This window comes from Erinaceus europaeus, chromosome 2 (genome assembly GCF_950295315.1).
Source record: "Erinaceus europaeus chromosome 2, mEriEur2.1, whole genome shotgun sequence".
Taxonomy (NCBI): Eukaryota; Metazoa; Chordata; class Mammalia; order Eulipotyphla; family Erinaceidae; genus Erinaceus; species Erinaceus europaeus.
Genome location: NC_080163.1, coordinates 45,530,845 through 45,552,477, shown reverse-complemented (window position 1 = coordinate 45,552,477; position 21,633 = coordinate 45,530,845). Strand labels below are relative to the sequence as shown.

The following is a 21,633-nucleotide window of genomic DNA, read 5'->3' as shown; positions in this document are numbered from 1 at the left end:
ATCCTTAACCCGTCCCTGCACTTTGCGCCACCTGTGTTTAACCCACTGTGCTACCACCGGATTCCCTATTTTATCATTCTTAAGGATATTTTGATCCCCTTACAAAGCGGTGTAGGAGCCGATGGTGGCAAACTGTGTAGAGTGCACACATTACTATGTGCAAAGACTCAGGTTCAAGCTCCTGCAAGCTCCTGATCCCCATTGATGGGGAAAGTATCTTCTTTTTTGGCCTCCAGGGTTATCACTGGGGCTTGGTGCCTGCACTACAAACCCACTGCTCCTAGAGGCCTTTTTTTTAAAAACTGGATAGGACAGAAAAAAACTGAGGAAGGAGGGGAGAATAGAGAGGGGGAGAGGAAGACAGATATGTGCAGACCTGCTTCACTGCTTGTGAAGCAACCTTCCCCTGCAGTGGAGTCGGGGGCTTGAACTGGGATCCTTGCGCTTTGTACTATGTGCGCTTAACCCAGTGCACCACCGTCTATAAGTATCTTTCTATCTCCTCTTCTCCACTCCAATCTTTCTGTCTTATCAAAGAAAATAACTAAATTTTTTTTTATGTTCTGAGTAGTTTCTAGGGAGAATCGAACCTAGAACCTGAGATGTGTGAGGTGAGTACACTTCAATTGGGGCTTTTCATCTCCTAAAGAATGTTTTTTTTTTTTTTTAAAGATGGCTGTTGGGAGCAGTGGATTCATTGTGCAAGCACCAAGCCCTGCCTATAACCCTGGTGGCAATTAGAAAAAAAGTGGTATATACATACCTAAGTGTTGTGAGCAACACTGAAGAGTTAAGGCCTAGGAGCAGCTGTAGGGATCCATCAATGACAAATTAGGTTTTTTAAAAAAATCTATTTATTTATTATTGGATAGAGACAGAAATTGAGAGGGAAGGGGGAGATAAAGAGACAGAGAGACACCTGTATACCTGCTTCACCACTTGCGAAGTTTTCCCCCTTGCAGGTGGGGACAGGAGCTTGAATCTGGATCCTGTGCACTGTAATGTGTGCACTTAACCAAATGCACCATTATCTGGCCCTGACAAATTAGTTTTTATGTTTTGCCTCCAGGGTTATTGCTGGGGCTCGGTGCCTACACTGCGAATCTACTGCTACTAGAGGCTACTTTTTCCCTTTTGTTGCCTTTTTTTTTTTTTAATCGTTGCTGTGGTTATTATTGTTGTCATTGATGTTGTTGGATAAGACAGAGAGAAATGGAGAGAGGAAGGGAAGACAGAGGGAAAGAAAGACACCTGCAGACCTGCTTCACTGCCTGTGAAGTGACTCTGCAGGTGGGTAGTTGGGGGCTTGAACCAGAATCCTTCCTTATGCTGGTCCTTATGCTTCATGCCATGTGTGCTTAACCTGCTGTGTTACCTGACAAATTAGTTTTTAAATAAGGTAGTTTCATCAGGTAGGCAGAGGATGGGATGGTGAAGACTCCAGCCTAGTGGAATGGAGTGAGCAAAAAGACAGTGGTCTATAAGGATGGAGAGAATGGATGATTGAGACAGATGATATAGTAGTTGTATTACTACATATAATAGGGAAAACAAGATAGGGGGCATGCCTTATGTGGGAGAATATATAATGTGTGTGAAATGTTCAAATGGAAAAAAAGCATGCTGAAAGGTAAGAGATCTGGTCTGTTGCATGGGGGATAATTTTTGGATAGTGATTCAGTTTTTCATAGAAATGTCAAAAATTTTCAAGATGGACTAGTGCAGTAGTGAGGTCTGCCTATTATTAGACTTTACTACAAAACAATATCAGCAGTTATTGCTACTATAGCAACCACCTGTTATATTTCTTGGGATGCTGTGTACTTTCAGAGTAGGTATTTTTTTTTTTTTTGGAGGGGGCTGGGCAGTAGTGCTCCCCACTAAGCACACTCATTACCATATACAAAGACCTGGGTTCAAGCCCTAGCTCTACACATGCAGGAGGGGGGTGCTTTTTAAGTGGGGAAGCAAGTCTGCACGTGTCTATCTTTCCCTCTCTCTCTATTTTTTCCTCTTCCAATTTCTCTGTCCTATCCAATAAAATAGAAAGAAAAAAAAAAAAAGATTACCAGGAGCAATGGATTCCTAGTGCAGGCACCAAGCCCTCAGCAACAACTCTACTGGAAAAAAAAATCTTAAAAGACACCTGGACTTGGATGTCACCTAAGATTCATTTAGATTTTTTTTTGTAGCTGCTTTTCTTTGTTTACATATATTGGACTTACCAATAATCTAAAGTTGTGTACCATCAATCAGGTAGCCACAATTTGTCAAAAACATGACATCATTTAAAAAAAATAAATAAAGAGGGGGGCCAGGCAGTGGCTAGCAGGCTAAATGCATATGATGCAAAGTGTAAGGACCGGAGTACAGATCCCAGTTCGAGCCTCTAGCTCCCCACCTGCAAGGGGGGGGGGGGTGTCTCTTCACAAGTGGTGAAGCAGGTCTGCACGTGTCTATCTTTCTCTCCCCATTTCTCTCTGTCCTATCCAACAACAATGACAGCAGTAACAATAACAAGGGCAACAAAAATGGGAAAAATGGCCTCCAGGAGCTGTGGATTCCTAGTGCAGGCACTGAGCCCCAGCAATAACCTCGGAGGTAAAAATAGATAAATAAAGACAGGGTATTTTTTAAAATTGTGTGCCCCAAATCCTTATAACACACACACACACACACATATATAATTTTTAAAAAGATTTTTAAAATTTATTCATGAGAGATGATAGGAGAGAGAAAGAACCAGACATCACTCTGGTGGTACTGCTGGGGATTGAACTCAGGACCTCATGCTTGAGAGTCCAATGCCTTATCCACTGCACCACCTCCCAGACCACTGTAATTATTATTTTTTTAAAATATAAAGATGCTATCATTTTGCCTATGTTTCAAACTGTACCATGATATAAAGATATTGCTTGGACTCATTGCTAAGGTGTAGAGATCCACTGTGTTTTGTAGTTCCCTAATCTGTTTTTGTGGACTGATAACTATTGCAAAATAGAACGTGAGGTTCATTTGACATTCCTTGATCTTAGTGTGACTGTGCCAGCTTCAAATGAAATGATAGTTTTTTGGGGAAAAAATAGGTAGTTTGCTTTAGAGTAAATCAGATTCATCACCTGTGCAACCTAGATGAAGAAGCAAGAGATTAAACCAGAGGGATAATAATGATAAAGATAAAACAGGAAGTAAAAAAGTAGTGCCAGTCTCTCTCTCTCTCTGTGTCTCTCTCCCTCTTCCTCTCTCACACACACACATATACACACCCACCCACCCACCGGATAGAGTCGGGGGGGAGTGGAGCAGTAGAACAGCTCATCTGCTTTGCTATAGGCACAACCTAGGCACCACTGCACTGAAGGAAGCTTTGGTGTTGTGGTGTCTTTTCCTCTCTTTCTCTCTGAAAAAGTCTGTCCAGTGCAGTGAAATGCCAAAGTCACAAAATAGGTTTGCATGCACTCAGATTATTATATGAGCTCTGAAGTCTAGACTTGTGCTTTTTATTGGAGGTCATTTTAACACACTTAGGTTTTGAATACTTAAAAGTAATTTGTTCTCACCCCATTAATTACCCTTTCTTGCAAGAGAGAATGAAAATAATGAAACTTTGAGGATGAACAGAAAATATAGTGTTGGGTAATGGGGCATGTGCAGTAGTAGTTCATCAGACTTGTATGGCTGAAGTCCTAGGTTTAATTCTTGCCATTACCATATGCTAGAGCTGAGCAGTACTCTGGTCTCTCCCCCTTCCCCTTTTGTAGAAATCAATAAAATCTAAAAAAAAAATGTAAGAAAGAAATGCAATTTTATTAGAAACCTTCACCCCTGGACAGGGTCCACTGGGAAGTCGTCACAGTGTGCCATATTTCTTGGTAGAGGAAACCTCAGGCCAGTTACAGAACGAGGTGTTCAAAATCTGTTTTCCTGCAGGCTTGTTTGTCAGTTCCTGGGTTTACAATGTGGTTCAAAGGTCTTAAACACAACCGTGTATACTGAGTATTTCCCCTTGTACAAGCAGCCTCAAACTAAAGGTGATGCTCATGTGCACAAACTTTGAAGATGGGGGGGGGAGACTGGGACAGAATCTTCAAGAACAGGGGACAATTGTAGTCTTAAGTCCTAAGATTGCTTACCTCTGGGTAGGAGAGGGCACCATTGCTTGTCCAACTCTCTTCTTCGGTCTGGTTAGCTGAGGTGGTGGGATTTCCCCTTTGAGAGCAGGGACTGAAGGAAGCAGACTGGCCTATAAAAGGGCAAGTCAGCACACTGTAGCCACAATAGGTTGAAAGGTTTTTAAAACATCATTAATTTTATTGGTGGTGGAATTTTATGACATTAGCATTACTTGAAATAAGTAGGTTCAGAAACTTTGATGGCTAATTTATTTCTTGAAAGAGCTGTAATTCTCAAGGGGTTGGAACTGTTCTTTAGTAGGATGTATCCTAGTGACTTGAGTGCTCACTATGGATGTGCAAGTTTTTGTCTCCATTAAAGTTCAAAATCAATTCTGGATCCCACAACAACAGGCTTTTGATTCCATGTGAGAGCCAGTGGGAGAGGTTCTCATACCTCAGCAAGAGTCACTCTAGTGCGCCCAGTATTTCCATAACATACATGCATAAGGAAAAAAAACTAGAAAACCAGACACAATCCATGTCAGATCTAGGAGATTCTTTTGAGTTCATTTCCATTCAATTTCATTTTCAGATGAAGAAAATAAAGCCCAGAAATGAAAAATGATTTGCCTAAAGCCACGTATCTAAGTGACAGAAGTGAGAATAAAATTTAGGCTACTGACTACTGTTCCACTCTACCCATACTGCCTCCCACCAAACCCCTTGTATATTTTGAAAGTAAGTTCTTACCTGAGCTAGCTTTAATCCAAGGTTCAGGTTGATAAAATAGCAGTAAAGTAATGCCAGGAAGAGGCAAGACAGAGGAAGAAGAGATTATAGCAGGTAATATGGAGTGGGGAGTAGGCTAATGAGATCCAAATAGTCAGAAAAGAAGGCAGTGCTAAGAGGATGTGGAGGGGTGTATCTTAACTACTACTGTTCCTTACTGCTTCTAGGAGGTTCTCAAAACCTTTTCTTATGGTTTCTAGTTCCTGATTTGAGATAAAATTTCTCATTTTGTGATCCTCAAAATATGGAAAGTAATATTAATTAAGAGTTCTTCCAGATAATTCAAATGTATTATAGACAACTAAAATAGAACAAAACTCACAGTCTGGTCCCACTGAATAATTTATTTGGTATATCTCTCACTAGCATATGTTTCAAGAGCAGTTTCATTTATTTCACCAGAGTAGGTCTTTGTTTGTTTGTTTGTTTAAGTTGGGATAAGTGAAACAGCAGGGTATGTAAGTGATCCATGGGGTCTTTTACCCCTCAAGATACGAAATCTCTTACGAGTACTTGATGTGGTCATCAAAAAGATAACTTCAGCACTAGTGGTATTTTACAAATCCATTACAAATAGAAAATAAGAAATGACTTAAAGGTAACTGCCACAAGATTATATGAAAGACAAAAAAAAAAAAGGTTTTTTTTGAAAAAATTTTTTTAAACCAGAGCACATCTCAAGCTCTGGCTGATGTTGGTGTTGGGGATTGAACCTGGGACCTTTGATGCCTCAGACATCAAAGTCCTTTTGTATAACTATTATGCTATCTCTCTAGCCCACAACTATGTCTAATACAGAACAAACTTTTGGTATTAAGAATTTCTGTTGGTATGAGAGTAGAAAAGTGCTCTTTGGACAGTCCTGTCCTTATTTACTATTAATTTCCCCCTTCTTTGCCTTGTTTTGTGTCTTAACTTTTCTATCAGCCTGAAACATGGAATTGTTTTCTTTTTAAAACTGTCTATACTTAAGACCAGGAAATTAAACTATTTTAAAACATGAACAAGTTGATGATTGTCCTTTTTTAGTGGGATGGTTTTCCTTCTCTATTGCATCAGATTCTTGGCATAGTCTATAGTTTAGCCAAAACAATCCATTGCAGTGTTTACTTTGTTTAACATATTGGCTTTTCATACTTGGGGCCATGGAATTAAGCCCAGAATAAGTCACATATTTATAAACATTTCTCAGCTGGTTCAACAAAACAACAGAATACAGGAGTTACCCAGCCCCACTCTGTCCCAGCTCAAAACCCAACCAAATTAATCTTTAGATTAAAAAGTCAGGAAACACAAGAAGAGCCTAATAAGGCTCTTGATAAGCTTGAGTGTTGATAAGCTGGGTGTTCTTTAGTTTGCTCAGTGTTATTTGACTGAAATTCTATTGCTTTAGTTCTCATATTCAAGATTCATAAAGAGTGAAAACCCATGATTCATAAGGAGCTTGGAACTTTCTCACTTACAAAATTACATGAAGAGAACAAGGAACACAGAGTAAGGAGATAACTACTCTTAAAAGTTCTTTTCTGGGGAGTTGGGTGGTAACACTGCAGGTTAAGCACAGGCGGCTCAAAGTGCAAGGCCGGCGTAAGGATCCCAATTCGAGCCCCTGGCTCCCCATCTGCAAGGGAGCCGCTTCACAGGCAGTGAAGCAGGTCTGCAGGTGTCTGTTTTTCTTTCCCCCTTTCTGTCTTCCCCTCCTCTCTCCATTTCTCTCTGTCCTATTCAACAACGACATCAATAACAACAATAATAACTACAACAAGGGCAACAAAAGGGAATAAATAAATAAAATAAATATTTTAAAAATAAGTTATTTTCTGGGGCTGAAGGTAGATAGCATAATGGTTATGCAAACAGACTCTCATGCCTGAGGCTCCAAAGTTCCAGGTTCAACCCTTCCCCCCCACCATAAGCCAGAGTTGAATAGTGCTCTGGTTAAAAAAAAAAAAAAAAAGTTATTTTCTGGGAGTTGGGTGGTAGCACAGCAGGTTAAGCGCACGTGGCGCAAAACGCAAGGATCCCGGGTCGAGCCTGGCTCCCCACCTCAAGGGGAGTCGCTTCACAGGTGGTGAAGCAGGTCTGCAGATGTCTATCTTAATCTCCCCTTCTCTGTCTTCCCCTCCTCTTTCCATTTCTCTCTGTCCTATCCAACAAAGACATCAATAATAACAACAATAACTACAACAATAAAACAACAAGGGCAACAAAAGGGAAAATATATATATATATTTTAAAAAGTTCTTTTCTGAAGCAGCCTAAAAAACAGACTCTAAAGTGTAAAATGTGAGAATCCTGTTACAAATAATGTATTATGTTTCAGGATGACTGTGGATTGGGTGGTACCTGCAGGGCCACTGAAAGGATCACACCCCACTAAATACTGTTCATCTTTTTATTGAATATTCTGGTAAATATTTCACATTGATACAGGCTACATTAAGTAGAGCCACTATATGACAAGAATTTTACTTAACTTTATCCTTTTAAGTATGTAAACAATTGTACATGTATTTACCATCCTAAATGGTTGAAACATGTAACCATCTAATCCTTTTTTTTTTTATACAAGTAGCATTCAGTATATTTAGCCAAAAGAACTAAATTCAAAATGGCTAAACTAGCCAAAGAACATAATCAGGTGGATAGGAAATGACATTGTTCTTAGACAATGGCAAATCAAAATTCCATTGCTAAAGCCTTAGAGAAAATTTATTAGTTAGGCACATTAAAAAAAAAAAAAAAATCCCCGGGGGTTCTTCCAAAGTCATAGGTTTCTCAAACAAGGCTAATGAGTAAGACCTTCTAACTTAGTTGACATATTTGAGATGCATGTTTCCAATATGAGGTGCCCACGTGCCAGGCCACATCTGAAAAGGGGGAGGAAAAATTGGAATTTCTAATTAGGAATCTTTAGACATTTACAAACTTATTATATCAATGCAATGGCAATTCACTGTTTCTGCCTAGGAAGAATAACTATACAACAAAGTAAAATGTTTAGTAGTAGCATCTTGATATTGGAAAACTTAATTCAGATGACATGTTTTTTGATATTCAGAACTTGGGAATACCCAAGAATTAAAAGAATGACATAACACATTTGAGAAATACAAAAACATTAAGTCAACTTTACCTGTTGGGCATCAGTGCATTCAGTTGAATTTTGAATAACTTTTATCATAGGGTTCCAAGCAGGATCTGGGTTGTGAAGTCCATTAAACAGAGGGCCTCCTGGAACATCAGCAAGCTGAGGATGAGAAGGAATTATGGTGCCTCCATACATGGAAATTGGTAGACCCTAAAACAGCAGAAAGAATGGTTTAATCATGAAATAACTACAAATGATTTCATTACACCAATTTATTTAAAATTGCCCTTCATTTAAAGAACTGAGGTTCCTTTAAGTACAGTACTGTATGGTGCTAAGAAAGCAAAAGTGTTTATCTGCATCAGCACATTTCCAACAAAAAAGAACCCAACTAAATCAGTATTATATCATCAGGAAGTGTCCTATATTTGATAAACACATACTATTGTTCTCAACTTTCCCATACTTTAGTTACGCTAGTAAGATTGTGCTAAGAAGACAAGGGGGAATCTTTTAATTTTAAAAATTTAATTCTCATTATATTTATTTATTTTACAAGAGCACTGTTTAACTCTGGCTTATGGTGGTGTTAGGGATTGAACCTGAGACCTTTGGTGGCTCAGGAAGGAAAGTTTTTTTGCATAACCACTACGCTATTTGGCCAGACTAGAAAGGGGAATTCTATCTTATCTGTTTGCTCTCATAACCTGGTTTTAGAGTAGCTATGGAGCACTCACAACAGTCAAGAGGATTAGAGAACTAGAGAACACCTAGCCATACAGCTTCCTTATTAGAGGAACAGAGGACTCCTTGTGGCAATAAAATACAAAGATGCAAAACTTGAATCTCTGAGTTTTTTTTTTTTTTTTTGGGGGGGGAACTGAGTATCCTCTGGCTAATCTGAGGACAAACTATTGTAGATAACATAACCAACTCTTGAAATTGGACAAAAGTTTTGGCAATGCCATGGGAACAAATTATACCAAAAATAAGAATCATTTCAATATAAACCTGTTTTATTTATTTTTTTTTAAGGAGTTGCCAATTTTTTTTTCTTTTTAAATTTTATTTATTATTGTTTTAACCAGAACTCAGCTCTGGCTTATGGTAGTGCAGGAGACTGAATCTGGGACTATGGAGCTTCAGGCACGACTCTCTTTGCATAACCATTATGTTATTATCTACTCCGCCCTAAACCCTTTCTTCCTTCTTTTTTAAAAATTTATTATTTTTAATATTTGTATTATTTTATTTATAAAATAGAAACACTGACAGAACCATAGGATAGGAGGGGTACAACTCCACACAATTCCCACCACCAGAACGCCGTATCCCATCCCCTTCTCCTTGATAACTTCTCTACTCTTTATTCCTCTGGAAGTATCTACCCCATCCCTCATTACAAGCCATTTCTTAACATGTGACTACACCGATAGGCAAAGTGTCAAACAAGTTATAGCAATGTTTGTCAACGTACTTTAGAAAAATCCACAAAACTGCTTGCCATAGGTTGATGAAAAACATTAGAGGGGGCCACCATTCCAGAATCATCTCTCTCCATTGGTTGGTGTTGGGAGAATGTGCTTGGATCTGATAACTGTTGATGCATTGGATGATTTCCTATCACAGACTGTGACCAACCCGATAAACTTTCTGGAAAGATGGAAAAAAGGGTTTAGAATTAATTTAGATAACATATACAAGAACTCAGGTGTTTGTCTTATTCTACATTAGAAAGCTTAAAAGGGGGTCTGGGTGGTAGCACAGTGGGTTAAGTGCACATGGCATGTAGTGCAAGGACCGGCTTAAGGATCCTGGTTCGAGCCCCTGGCTCCCACCTGCAGGGGGGTGGGTCACGTCACCTCACAAGTGGTGAAGCAGGTCTGCAGGTGTCTATCTTTCTCTCCCTCCTCTGTTTCCCCCTCCTTTCTGCCTTACCCAACAACAAAAAGAGCAACAACAACAACAATGATAAACAACAAAGGCAACAAAAGGGAAAAAATAGCCTCCAGGAGTAATGGATTCATAGCCCCAGCAATAACCCTGGAAGCAAAAAAGAAAAAAAAAGAGAAAGCTTAAGGGGGGGGGGGAGTACACTATAATTTTTTTTACTTTTAATGAACTATTCTTTTTTTAATTAAAGATTTTTATTTATTAATTAATGAGAAAGATAAAGTGCCAGGCATCACTCTGGTACATACGCTGCTATGGGATTGAATTCAGGACCTTATGCTTGAGAGTCCAATGCTTTATCCATTTCACCACCTCCCAAACAACATAAACTATTCTTTTTATCTCTTTTTTTCTTTGTCATGACCATGGCTTCACTGCTCCGGGCATACTTTCTTCAGATAGAACAAGAGGGAAAGAGAGATGGAGAGACAAAAACAGAGGGAGGGAAAGACACCTACCACTAAAGCTTCCACTAGTACAGTAGGGGGAGGGTTGTGTGCATGACAACACAGGTGTACAATCCAAGTAAGCTATTTGGTTGATTTTCAACTCTATATTCTTTTATACTGTATAGTATAACTTAGTATAAAATATAACTACTTATAAATATATAATGAAATAAAATATAAAGAATTATATAAAATACATTAATGTTATATTAGAATGGAACTTACTTCTTCAAAGGCATAAACATTCCTCATTGGTTGTTAAGTATAGGGACTAAATAGTTTTGTTAAGAAATTCTGTCTTAATGGCAAAATCCTACACCTAATTTGAGATATCTTTCCAGACAGAGAAAAAGATGACCATACCTGACATAGCATTAACACCAAATGACCATATTCCACTGTGACCAACAGGAGCAACAAAACTAGTTCCGACAGGGGCTTGTGTGACAGACCCTCCTTGTCGAATCCGGGCTAGTCTCTCTGTTCCAATGGGAGGAGGTATCTTTCGGTCTTGGCTGGCAGTGCCTCCTTTTGGTTGGCTCAATGTTGGTTGGGCAGAAGTGGCTGAAAGAGGTGAGGATGATCCCGAAGAAACAGATGGAATAGGAGAGTCACCTGGTGGTAAAATATTTCTCTATTGTTTTATTATATATAAAACTTATAATATTAGAAACCTTGGTTCATAACTTATTCCACAGCATAGTTTCTGTAAAGAAAAATTAAATTTTATAACAATCTAAATGAAAAATATAGTTTCTATAAACATTATCCTATATTGTTTATACCTATAATGTTGAGAAACAGTAATCTAAAACTTTCCAGGGGCCAGAGAGCTGGTTCAGTGCTAGAGCACATGCTTTATAAGCATGAGACTTTGGGTTAGATTTCCAGCATCAAATAACGGGACAGAGTAGTGCTCTAGCCTCTCTGTCTCTCTCAGAAAAAAGAAGAAAACAAGCAAGAAACAAAATATTACAAAAAATCAGATCTTCTTTAAGTTCTTTTAGAACATCATCTTGTCTAAATACTGAAATAACTAAATCAGAGGCTAGAGAGACAACATAGTGGTTATACACAGTGACTTTTATGCCCGAGGCTCCGGGGTTCTCCTAAACATAAAATGAAATGAATACTTTTACTTACAAACAGCAACAACAACACAGCTTCCGTAAATCTAAAAATAATCCAGGACTTAATCGTACCATACTAACCAGGTAACATAAATTCAAATTGTTTTCAGATTTGAGAAATTATTTTAGGGGGTTGGGTGGTGGTACACCTGGTTAAGAGCACATCCTAACCATGTACAAGGACCTGGGGCTAAGCCCCAGGCTCCCATTTGTGAGGGTAATGGGACCGGACAGGATGGTACCAATTAGGATGGGGATGACACTTAACAAGCTGTGATGCAGTGCAGCAGGTATCTTTCTCTCTCCCTTTTTATCCCCCTTCCCTCTTAATTTCTTTCTCAGTCCTATCAAATGAAATTAAAAAAAAAAAGATATTTCACTATAGTTTTCCAAAAGGATCTTTTAGCAGCTGGGGAAATAGCTCAACTGGTAGAATATCAGCTTTGCATGTATCTGTACATACCTGACATCTGAGTTTGATCACTGGCACTGAATGTGACAGAATGGTGTTCTGGCTTATCTGTCTCTCTTTGCTCTCATGTTAAACAAACTTTCTCATACATAATAAATAAGATCATACTTAGAAAAAAAAAAAAGAAAAACAGAAAACTACTTGTAAGACTTTTCTTGATCCAAGGCCCAATGTAACCATTTCTAGTTTGGAATAGCTTGGCCTTTCTCAGTTTTTTTTTTTTTTAAATAAATATTTATTTTGGATAGAAATTGAGAGGGGATGGAGAGATTAAGAAGAAGAGAGACAGAGATACCTGCAGCACTGTTTCACCACTTGGAAGCTTCCCTCCTGTAGGTGGGGCTCAGGGTCTTGAACCTGGGTCCTTGCGTATTGTAATGTGTGATAGGTGCACCACCACTTGGCCCTTTTAAATAATTTTTAATTTCTTATTTTTTACCAGAGCACTACTTAGCTCTGGCTTATGATGGTACGGGGGATTAAACCTGAGACATTACAGCCTCAGGTATGAGAGTCTCTCTCTCTTTTAAAGATTTATTTATTAATGAGAAAGACAGGAGGAGAGAGAGAAAGAACCAGACATGACTCTGGTACATGTGCTGCTGGGAATTTAACTCAGGATCTCATGCTTGAGAGTCCAATGCTTTATCCACTGTGCCATCTCCCAAACCACTGAGAGTCTCTCTGTATAAGCATTATACTATCTACACCTGCCCTTTAATATTGTTTAAATTTTTAATATTTATTTATTTTCCCTTTTTGTTGCCCCCCCCTCTATTGTTGTTTTTATTGTTGTTATTGATGTCGTTGTTAGATAAGACAGAGAGAAAGGGAGAGAAGAGGGGAAGACAGACAGAGGGGGAGAGAAAGACAGACACTTTCAGATCTGCTTCACCGCTTGTTAAGTGACTCCCCTGCAGGTGGGGAGCTGGGGACTCGAACCGGGATCCGTATGCCGGTCTTGCGCTTCGTGCCACGTGTGCTTATCCCGCTGCGCTACCGCCCCACTCCCGCCCTTTAATATTTTTAAGAGACATACTTATGTGCTCTGTGGTCTAAGAGGTGGTGCAATGGATGCCGCAATGGACTCTCATGAATGAGGTCGAGTTCAATCCCCGGCAGCACATGTACCACTGACATCTGGTTCTCTCTCTCTCTCTTTTGCATGAATAAATAAAATCTTTTTATTAAAAAGAAAAAGGTGTACTTATATATTTATTTATTTTTTAAACAAGAGTACTGTTCACCTCTGGTTTATGGCTATTTGGGGAATTGAACTTGGGACCTTAGCGCCTCAGCGATGAGTGTCTCTTTGCACAGCCATTATGTTATCTCTCCCCACCCTCAATTTTTTTTAAAAATTTATTTACTATTGGGTAGAGACAGAGAGAAATTGAGAAGGAAAAGAGACAGACACCTACAATCCTAATTCACCACTCATGATGTTTTCGCCCTGCAGGTGGGAACCAGGGGCTCAAACACAGGTCCTTGCATACTGTAATATGTGTACTCAACCAGATGCACCAGTGCCTGGCCCCCTCAATTTTTCTATCTTAGCAATAACAGATAATTTTCAATATGACTACAATAGAAACCCTGGGTATCTACATACCATTTAACTCACTAAAGTTATTTTAAGTTATTTCTGAAACAAATGACTTAATGACATATTTAAGACTTTTTTAAATAAGAGTTTCTCTATAATTCCTACATGAGTTTGAGGCGCTTGTCCAAGGATGTGGAGAAAAATGTTGTCTGTTGAAACTAGGTGTCCCAACAGGAGCTGGCCCTTGTAGGAATACACGTGCTCCTGGTATGTTGGAAAAACTTGTCAGAGGAGCAGAAGAGGAAGACGGTGAGCTGCCTGATGGATCAATGGATGGTAACCCTGAAATAAAACAAGTCCAAGACTTTAAAACTGAAAGTTCAAGCTTACTTAATTCTTGCTTAAAAAGAAACAAATGGTTCAATTTTATAGAGCATAGAACAAAATACTCTATTTATATGATAGCATATGCCCCAAACTCTCCCCACCCTTCTTCGAACTAGAGCACTACTTAGCAATGGTTTAAGGTGATTTGAACCTGGAAACTTGGAGCTTCAGGAATGACATTTTTTTACATAAATATTATACTAGCTCTCCAGTTCCAAATCCTTTAAAATTCCTACCTTTGGGTACCTGTTTATTGAGCAATTTAGTTTATATCATACTGCCCTTCAGCCACCAAGTTGTAGATGCTACTATAACATCCTGACCTCTCCGGACAGAACCTCACCAATGTGTCCCAGAACCGCACCTCTGCAGAGCACTGCCCCACTAGGGAAAGTCAAACAGGCTTGGGGATTGGATTGACCTGCCAACATCTGTGTTCGGTGGAGAAACAATTACAGAAGCCAGACCTTCCACCTTCTTTTTTTTTAATAAAAAAAATTATTATCTTTATTTCATTTTAAAAAATATTTATTTATTCCCTTTTGTTGCCCTTGTTTTCTTATTGTTGTTGTAGTAGTTCTTGTTATTGATGTCGTTGTTGTTGGACAGGACAGAGAGAAATGGAGAGAGGAGGGGAAGACAGAGAGAGAGAAAGAGAATGGGAGAGAAAGGCAGATACCTGCAGACCTACTTCAGCACTTGTGAAGCGACTCCCCTGCAGATGGGGAGATTAAGCTAGGAAGCCTACTTATAGTTTAGAAGCCCTCAGGCTCCCATAGCCTACAGAGAAGAAAGGAGAAGGAGAAGGAGAAGAAGAAGAAGAAAAAAAGAGGGTTTTAAATCACAGAGCTCCAACTCAGGGATTAAAATACTATTGAAACAACTGTTAACTTCCACCGCTGTGAACCCTTTAATTACTTTACTTAGACACAAGTCAATCCAGGAAATACTAATCAGTAATTTGAAAAGTACTAAGAGAGGGAACTCATAACATAATATCTAAAATGGGAAAACCAGCCAGAAGAAATATTGGAGAAACAAACCAGGACAACAATCGAGCTAAAAGCCTCCCAAAGGGTGAAGCACAAAATAACGAGTTCAACATCCAAACATTAGCTTCTCCACACAAACACTACAGGCCAGAAGAGAATGGCAAGATATCTATCAAGTGCTCAATGAGAAAGGCTTTCAACCAAGAATACTATATCCTGCTAGACTGTCATTCAGACTAGATGGAGGCATCAAAACCTTCTCAGACAAGTTAACAGTTGAAGGAATCAACTATCATCAAGCCTGCCCTAAACGAAGTTCTGAAAGGTCTTCTATAAACAGTCAGAACATCATAAATAGGGCATATATCAGAACACTCTAAAACTCTACAAGAGTGGTGTTAAAATATCTTCAATCTTTGATACCAATAAATGTCAATGGCCTGAATTCACTTATTAAAAGACACAGAGCAGGAAGATGGAACAGAAAATACAACCCAACAATATGCTGTCTACAGGAAACCCACCTAACTCAACAGGACAAACACAGACTTAAAGTGAAAGGATAGAAAACTATCATACAAGCCAATGGCCCACCAAAAAAAGGGCAGGAACAGCTATTCTCATATCTGACATGATAGACTTTAAAATAGATAAGATTAAAAAAGATAGGAATGGACAATACTTAATGCTCAGTGCATAGTCAATCAAGAGGACTTAACAAATTTTAACATCTATGCACCCAATAAGAAGCCATCTACATACATCAAACGTCTACTGAAAAAGCTACAGCAATATAATAACAGCAACAAAGTCATAGTAGGGGACTTCAACAACCCACTATCTCAACTTGACAGATCATCCAGACAGAAAATCAATAAAGACATAAGGGAGCTAAATGAAGAGATAGATAAACTAGAACTATTAGACATTTTCAGAGTCATTCATCCCAAGAAACTGGAATACACATTTTACTCAAATCCACATGGGTCATTCTCAAGGATAGACCATATGCTAGGCCACAAAGACAGCATCAGCAAATTCAAGAGCATTGAAACCATCCCAAGCATCTTCTCAGACCACAGTGGAACTAAACTAACACTTAACAAGCAACAAAAGATTAGTAATAGTCCCAAAATGTGGAAGCTCAACAGTACACTTCTTAACAACTACTGGGTCAAAGAGGAAATCAAGGAAGAAATCACAATGTTTCGAGACTTCAATGAAAATGAAGACACAAGCTATCAAAATATTTGGGACACAGCAAAGGCAGTACTGAGAGGGAAGTTCATAGCCATACAGGCACACATTAGGAAACAAGAAAAAGCACAAATAAATAGCATGATTGCACATCTTACAGACCTAGAAGAAGAAGAACAAAGGAACCCTAAAGCAACCAGAAGGACAGAAATCACTAAAGTTAGGGCAGAAATAAATAACATTGAGAATAAGAAAACCATACAAAAGATCAATGAAAGTAAATGTTGGTTTTTCGAAAGAGTGAACAAAATCGACAAACGTTTAGCCAGACTCACAAAACAAAAAGGGGAGAATATCCAAATAAAATGGATCATAAATGAAAGAGGAGATATCACAACAGACACCACAGAAATTCAACATATCATGCGAGGCTTCTATGAACAACTATATGCCACCAAGCTAGAGAACCTGGAAGAAATGGACGATTTCCTAGGTACCTACCAACTTCCAAAATTAAGTAAAGAGGAAGTGGATAACATGAACAGGCCCATCACAACTAATGAAATTGAAACAGTTATCAAAAATCTCCCCAAAAATAAAAGTCCTGGACCAGATGGTTTTACAAATGAATTCTACAAAACCTTCAAAGAAGAATAAATACCTCTACTTTTAAAAGTCTTCCAGAAGATTGAAGATACTGGAATACTTCCTGCCAGCTTCTATGAAGTCAACATCACTCTGATACCAAAAGCAGACAGGGACACAATCAAAAAAGAAAACTACAGACCATTATCTTTGATGAACATAGATGCTAAAATACTGAACAAAATTCTAGCCAACCGGATACAGCAGTCTATTAAAAAGATTGTTCATCATGACCAAGTGGGGTTTATCCCAGGCATGCAAGGTTGGTTTAATATATGTAAATCAATCAATGTGATCCACCACATCAACAAAAGCAAGACCAAAAACCACATGGTCATATCAATAGATGCAGAGAAAGCCTTTGACAAAAAATGCAACATCCCTTTATGATCAAAACACTACAAAAAATGGGAATAGATGGAAAATTCCTGAAGATAGTGGAGTCTATATATAGCAAACCTACAGCCAACATCATACCCAATGGTGAAAACTGGAAGCATTTCCATGCAGATCAGGTACTAGACAGGGCTGCCCACTATCACCATTATTATTCAACATAGTGTTGGAAGTTCTTGCCATAGCAATAAGGCAGGAGCAAGGAATTAAAGGGATACAGATTGGAAGAGAAGAAGTCAAACTGTCCTTATTTGCAGATGACATGATAGCATACACAGAAAAACCTAAGGAATCCAGCAAGAAGCTTTTAGAAATCATCAGGAAATACAGTAAGGTGTCAGGCTACAAAATTAACATTCAAAAGTCAGTGGCATTCCTCTATGCAAACACTGAGTTAGAAGAAATTGAAATCCAGAAATCAATTCCTTTTACTATAGCAACAAAAACAATAAAATATCTAGGAGTAAATCTAACCAAAGAAGTGAAAGACTTGTATACTGAAAATTATGAGTCACTACTCAAGGAAATTGAAAAAGACACAAAGAAGTGGAAAGATATTCCACGTTCATGGGTTGGAAGAATTAACATCATCAAAATGAATATACTACCCAGAGCCATATACAAATTTAATGCTATCCCCCCATCAAGATCCCAAGCACATTTTTTAGGAGAATAGAACAAATGCTACAAATATTTATCTGGAACCAGAAAAGACCTAGAATTGCCAAAACAATTTTGAAAAAAAAAGAACAGAACCGTATGCATCACACTCCCAGATCTCAAATTGTATTATAGGGCCATTGTCATCAAAACTCCTTCGTACTGGAACATGAATAGACACACTGAGTGGAATAGAATTGAGAGCCCAGAAGTGAGCCCCCACACCTATGGACATGTAATCTTTGATAAAGGGGCTCAGACTATTAAATGGGGAAAGCAGAGTCTCTTCAACAAATGGTTTTGGAAATAGTGGGTTGAAACATGCAGAAGAATGAAACTGAATCACTGTATTTCACCAAATACAAAAGTAAATTCCAAGTGGATCAAGGACTTGGATGTTAGGCCTGAAACTATCAGATACTTAGAAGAAAATATTGGCAGAAATCTTTTCCGCATAAATTTCAAAGACATCTTCAATGAAATGAATCCAATTACAAAGAAGACTAAGGCAAGTATAAACCTATGGGGGACTACATAAAATTAAAAAGCTTTTGCACAGCAAAAGAAACCACTACCCAAATCAAGAGACCCCTCACAGAATGGGAGAAGATGCCATACATCAGACAAGAGTTTAATAACTAACATATATAAAGAGCTTGCCAGACTCAACAACAAGACAACAAATAACCCCACCCAAAAATGGGGGGAGGACATGGACAGAATATTCACCACAGAAGAGATCCAAAAGAGAAACACATGAAAAAATGCTCCAAGTCTCTGATTGTCAGAGAAATGCAAATAAAGACAACGAGATACCACTTCATTCCTGTGAGAATGTCACACATCAGAAAAGGTAACAGCAGCAAATGCTGGAGAGGGTGTGGGGTCAAAGGAACCCTCCTCCACTGCTGGTGAGAATGTCAATTGGTCCAACCTCTGTGGAGAACAGTCTGGAGAACTCTCAGAAGGCTAGAAATGGACCTAACCTATGATCCTGCAATCCCTCTCCTGGGGATATATCCTAAGGAACCCACCATATCCATCCAAAAAGATCTGTGTACACATATGTTCTTAGCAGCATAATTTGTAATAGCCAAAACCTGGAAGCATCCCAGGTGTCCAACAAAAGATGAGTGACTGAGTAAGTTGTGGTATATATACACAATGGAATACTACTCAGCTCTAAAAAAAAAAAGGCGACTTCACCCTTTTCAGCTGATCTTGGATGGACCTTGAAAAAATCATGTTGAGTGATATAAGTCAGAAACAGAAGGATGAATATGGGATGATCTCACTCTCAGGCAGAAGTTGAAAACAAGATGAGAAAAGAAAACATAAGTAGAACCTGAACTGGAATTTGGCGTATTGCACCAAAGTAACAGACTCTGGGGTGTGTGGGTAGGGAGAATACAGATCCAAGAAGGATGACAGAGGATCTAGTGGCGGTTGTATTATTATATGGAAAACTGGGAAATGTTAATGTGTGTACAAACTACTGTATTTACTGTTGAATGTAAAACAATTCCCCAATAAAGAAATAAAAAAAAAAGAAAAAAATCATGTTAAGTGAAATAAGTCAGAAACAGAAGGATGAATATAGGATGATCTCAATCTCAGGCTGAAGTTGAAAAACAAGATCAGAAAACACAAGTAGAACCTGAACTGGAATTGGTGTATTGCACCAAAGTAAAAGACTCTGGTGTGGGTGGGTGGGAGTGAGAATACAGGTCCAAAAAGGATGACAGAGGACCCAGTGGGGGTTGTATTGTTATATGGAAAACTGGGAAATGTTAATTCGTGTACAAACTATTGTATTTACTGTTGAATGTAAAATATTAATTTCCCAATAAAGAAATCATATATATATACATATATATAAATAATAATATAGCATGAAAATTAAACACCAGTTGAGTGAAACCATCAATAAAATAGAAGAGTCCAGTGCCGTGAGGTGGTTGAGTGTACATGTCACCATGTGCAAGGACCGAGGTTCAAGCCCAGATCCCCACCTACAGTGGGGATGCTTATCAAAACTGCTGAATGGAATACTACTCAGTTGTAAAAAATGGTGACTTCACGCTTTTCAGCTGATCTTGGATGGACCTTGAAAAATTCATATTACGTGAAATAAGTCAGAAACAGAAGGATGAATATGGGATGATCTCACTCTCAGGCAGAAGTTGAAAAACAAGATCAGAAAAGAAAACAGAAGTAGAACTTGAAATGGAATCACACCAAAGTAAAGAATACAGGTCCAAGGATTCAGAGGACCTAGTGAGGGTTGTATTGTTATATGGGAAACTGGGGAATGTTATGCATGTACAAACTATTGTACTTACTGTTGAATGTAAAACATTAATTCCCCCCCCCCAAAAAAAAATCAGTCAAAAAAATTATTTTCATTTATTGGATAGAGACAGCCAGAAACTGAGAAAATAGGAAGAGACAGAGAGGGAGAAAGACAGAAAGACCTCTGCAACCCTGCTTCACCTCTAGCAAAGCTTTCACCCTGCAGGTAGGGACCAGGAGCTTGAACCCATGTCCTTGAGCATTGTAACATGTGCGCTCAACCAGGTGTGACACCTCCCCTCAAGTTCCTCTTCTATTGGGTTGTCAGAAAAGTCATAATGTATTTTTTTCTGTTTTTCTATGCAAAAAAGTGTCATGACTTTTCTGACAACCCAATAATAAATTTCTTTTTAAAAAAATTTATTATCTTTATTTATTGGATAGAGACAGTCAGAAATTGAGAGGGATGGGGGAGAGAGAGGGAGAGAAACAGAGAGACACATGCAGCCCTGCTTTATCACTTGTGAAGTTTTCACCCTGCAGGTGGGGACTAGGGGCTCGAACCTGGGTCCTTGTGCATTATAACATGTGCACTCAACCAGGTGCGCCACCACCCAGCCCCAATAATAAATTTCTTTAACACACTTAAAAGGAAAATAATTCAGAGTCAAATATCTGCACTCAGTGATGGGCAGCGACTTGAGGATAACTGCCATGTGATGGATGTGCCCTTAGCTGGAGGCCCAAATAGCTAACTTTAGTCAAAAGCTTATAATATCTGAAAATTGAAAAACAACTCAAGCGTACAACAGATGAGTGGTTAAGAAGTTGTGGTATATATACATCGTGAGCTACTATTCAGTCGTAAGAAATAGGGACATTGGGAGTCAGGTAGTAGCGTAGCTGGTTAAGCGCAGGTGGTGCAAAGCACAAGGACTGGTGATAGGATCCCAGTCCGAGTCTCTGGCTCCCCACCTGCAGGGGAGTCACTTCACAAGCAGTGAAGCAGGTCTGCAGGTGTCTATCTTTCTCTCCCCTCTCTGTCTTCCCTTCCTCTCTCCATTTCTCTCTGACCTATCCAACAACGACGACATCAATAACAACCACAATAATAACTACAACAATAAAACAACAAGGGCAATAAAAGGGAATAAATAAATATTTAAAAAAATAATATGGACATTGTGGCCCAGGAAGTAGCATAGTAGCAAGAGCTTTAGAGGGTGAGATCTCCCGATACCTGTATCTTGGGGATATAGTAAACTGTACCCCTGTGACAATCCTAGGAATCAACATTTCCTCAAAAAGCAGGGAAATATTTACTAATATCATGTACAAGGGGGCTGTTGAAGTGACTCAGTGGGTAGGGTACACAGGTTTCATTCAAGAGGCTCCGGCTTTGATCTCCAGCAATTAAGAGCACCAAGGTCGGAGATGGGTAGAACTCTACTCATGACAGAGTATTAGTTTACTGTTTCTCCCTCACTCTACCCTCTTTCCCATAAAAATATAAAAT

General features: G+C 38.8%; 2 protein-coding genes across 5 annotated transcripts in view; one reads left to right on the top strand and one right to left on the bottom strand.

Annotated features, from left to right (window-relative positions):
• Positions 1–21,633, top strand: part of CD14 (CD14 molecule) — a 247,120-nt gene that overhangs the window by 99,935 nt on the left and 125,552 nt on the right. The window lies entirely within an intron of this gene.
• ANKHD1 (ankyrin repeat and KH domain containing 1) overlaps positions 7,289–21,633 on the bottom strand; it is a 132,875-nt gene continuing 118,530 nt past the window's right edge. For 2 of the 4 annotated variants that reach the window (XM_060179419.1, XM_060179460.1), the window contains 5 exons: positions 13,714–13,890; positions 10,764–11,015; positions 9,476–9,651; positions 8,044–8,208; positions 7,289–7,777 (listed from right to left, as the gene is read on the bottom strand). In XM_060179419.1, the coding sequence (XP_060035402.1) occupies positions 7,718–7,777; positions 8,044–8,208; positions 9,476–9,651; positions 10,764–11,015; positions 13,714–13,890 (830 nt within the window). In that variant the 3' untranslated portion in view covers positions 7,289–7,717. The remainder of the gene's footprint in view (positions 7,778–8,043; positions 8,209–9,475; positions 9,652–10,763; positions 11,016–13,713; positions 13,891–21,633) is intronic. The other 2 variants (XM_060179428.1, XM_060179434.1) reach the window with 2 other exon arrangements.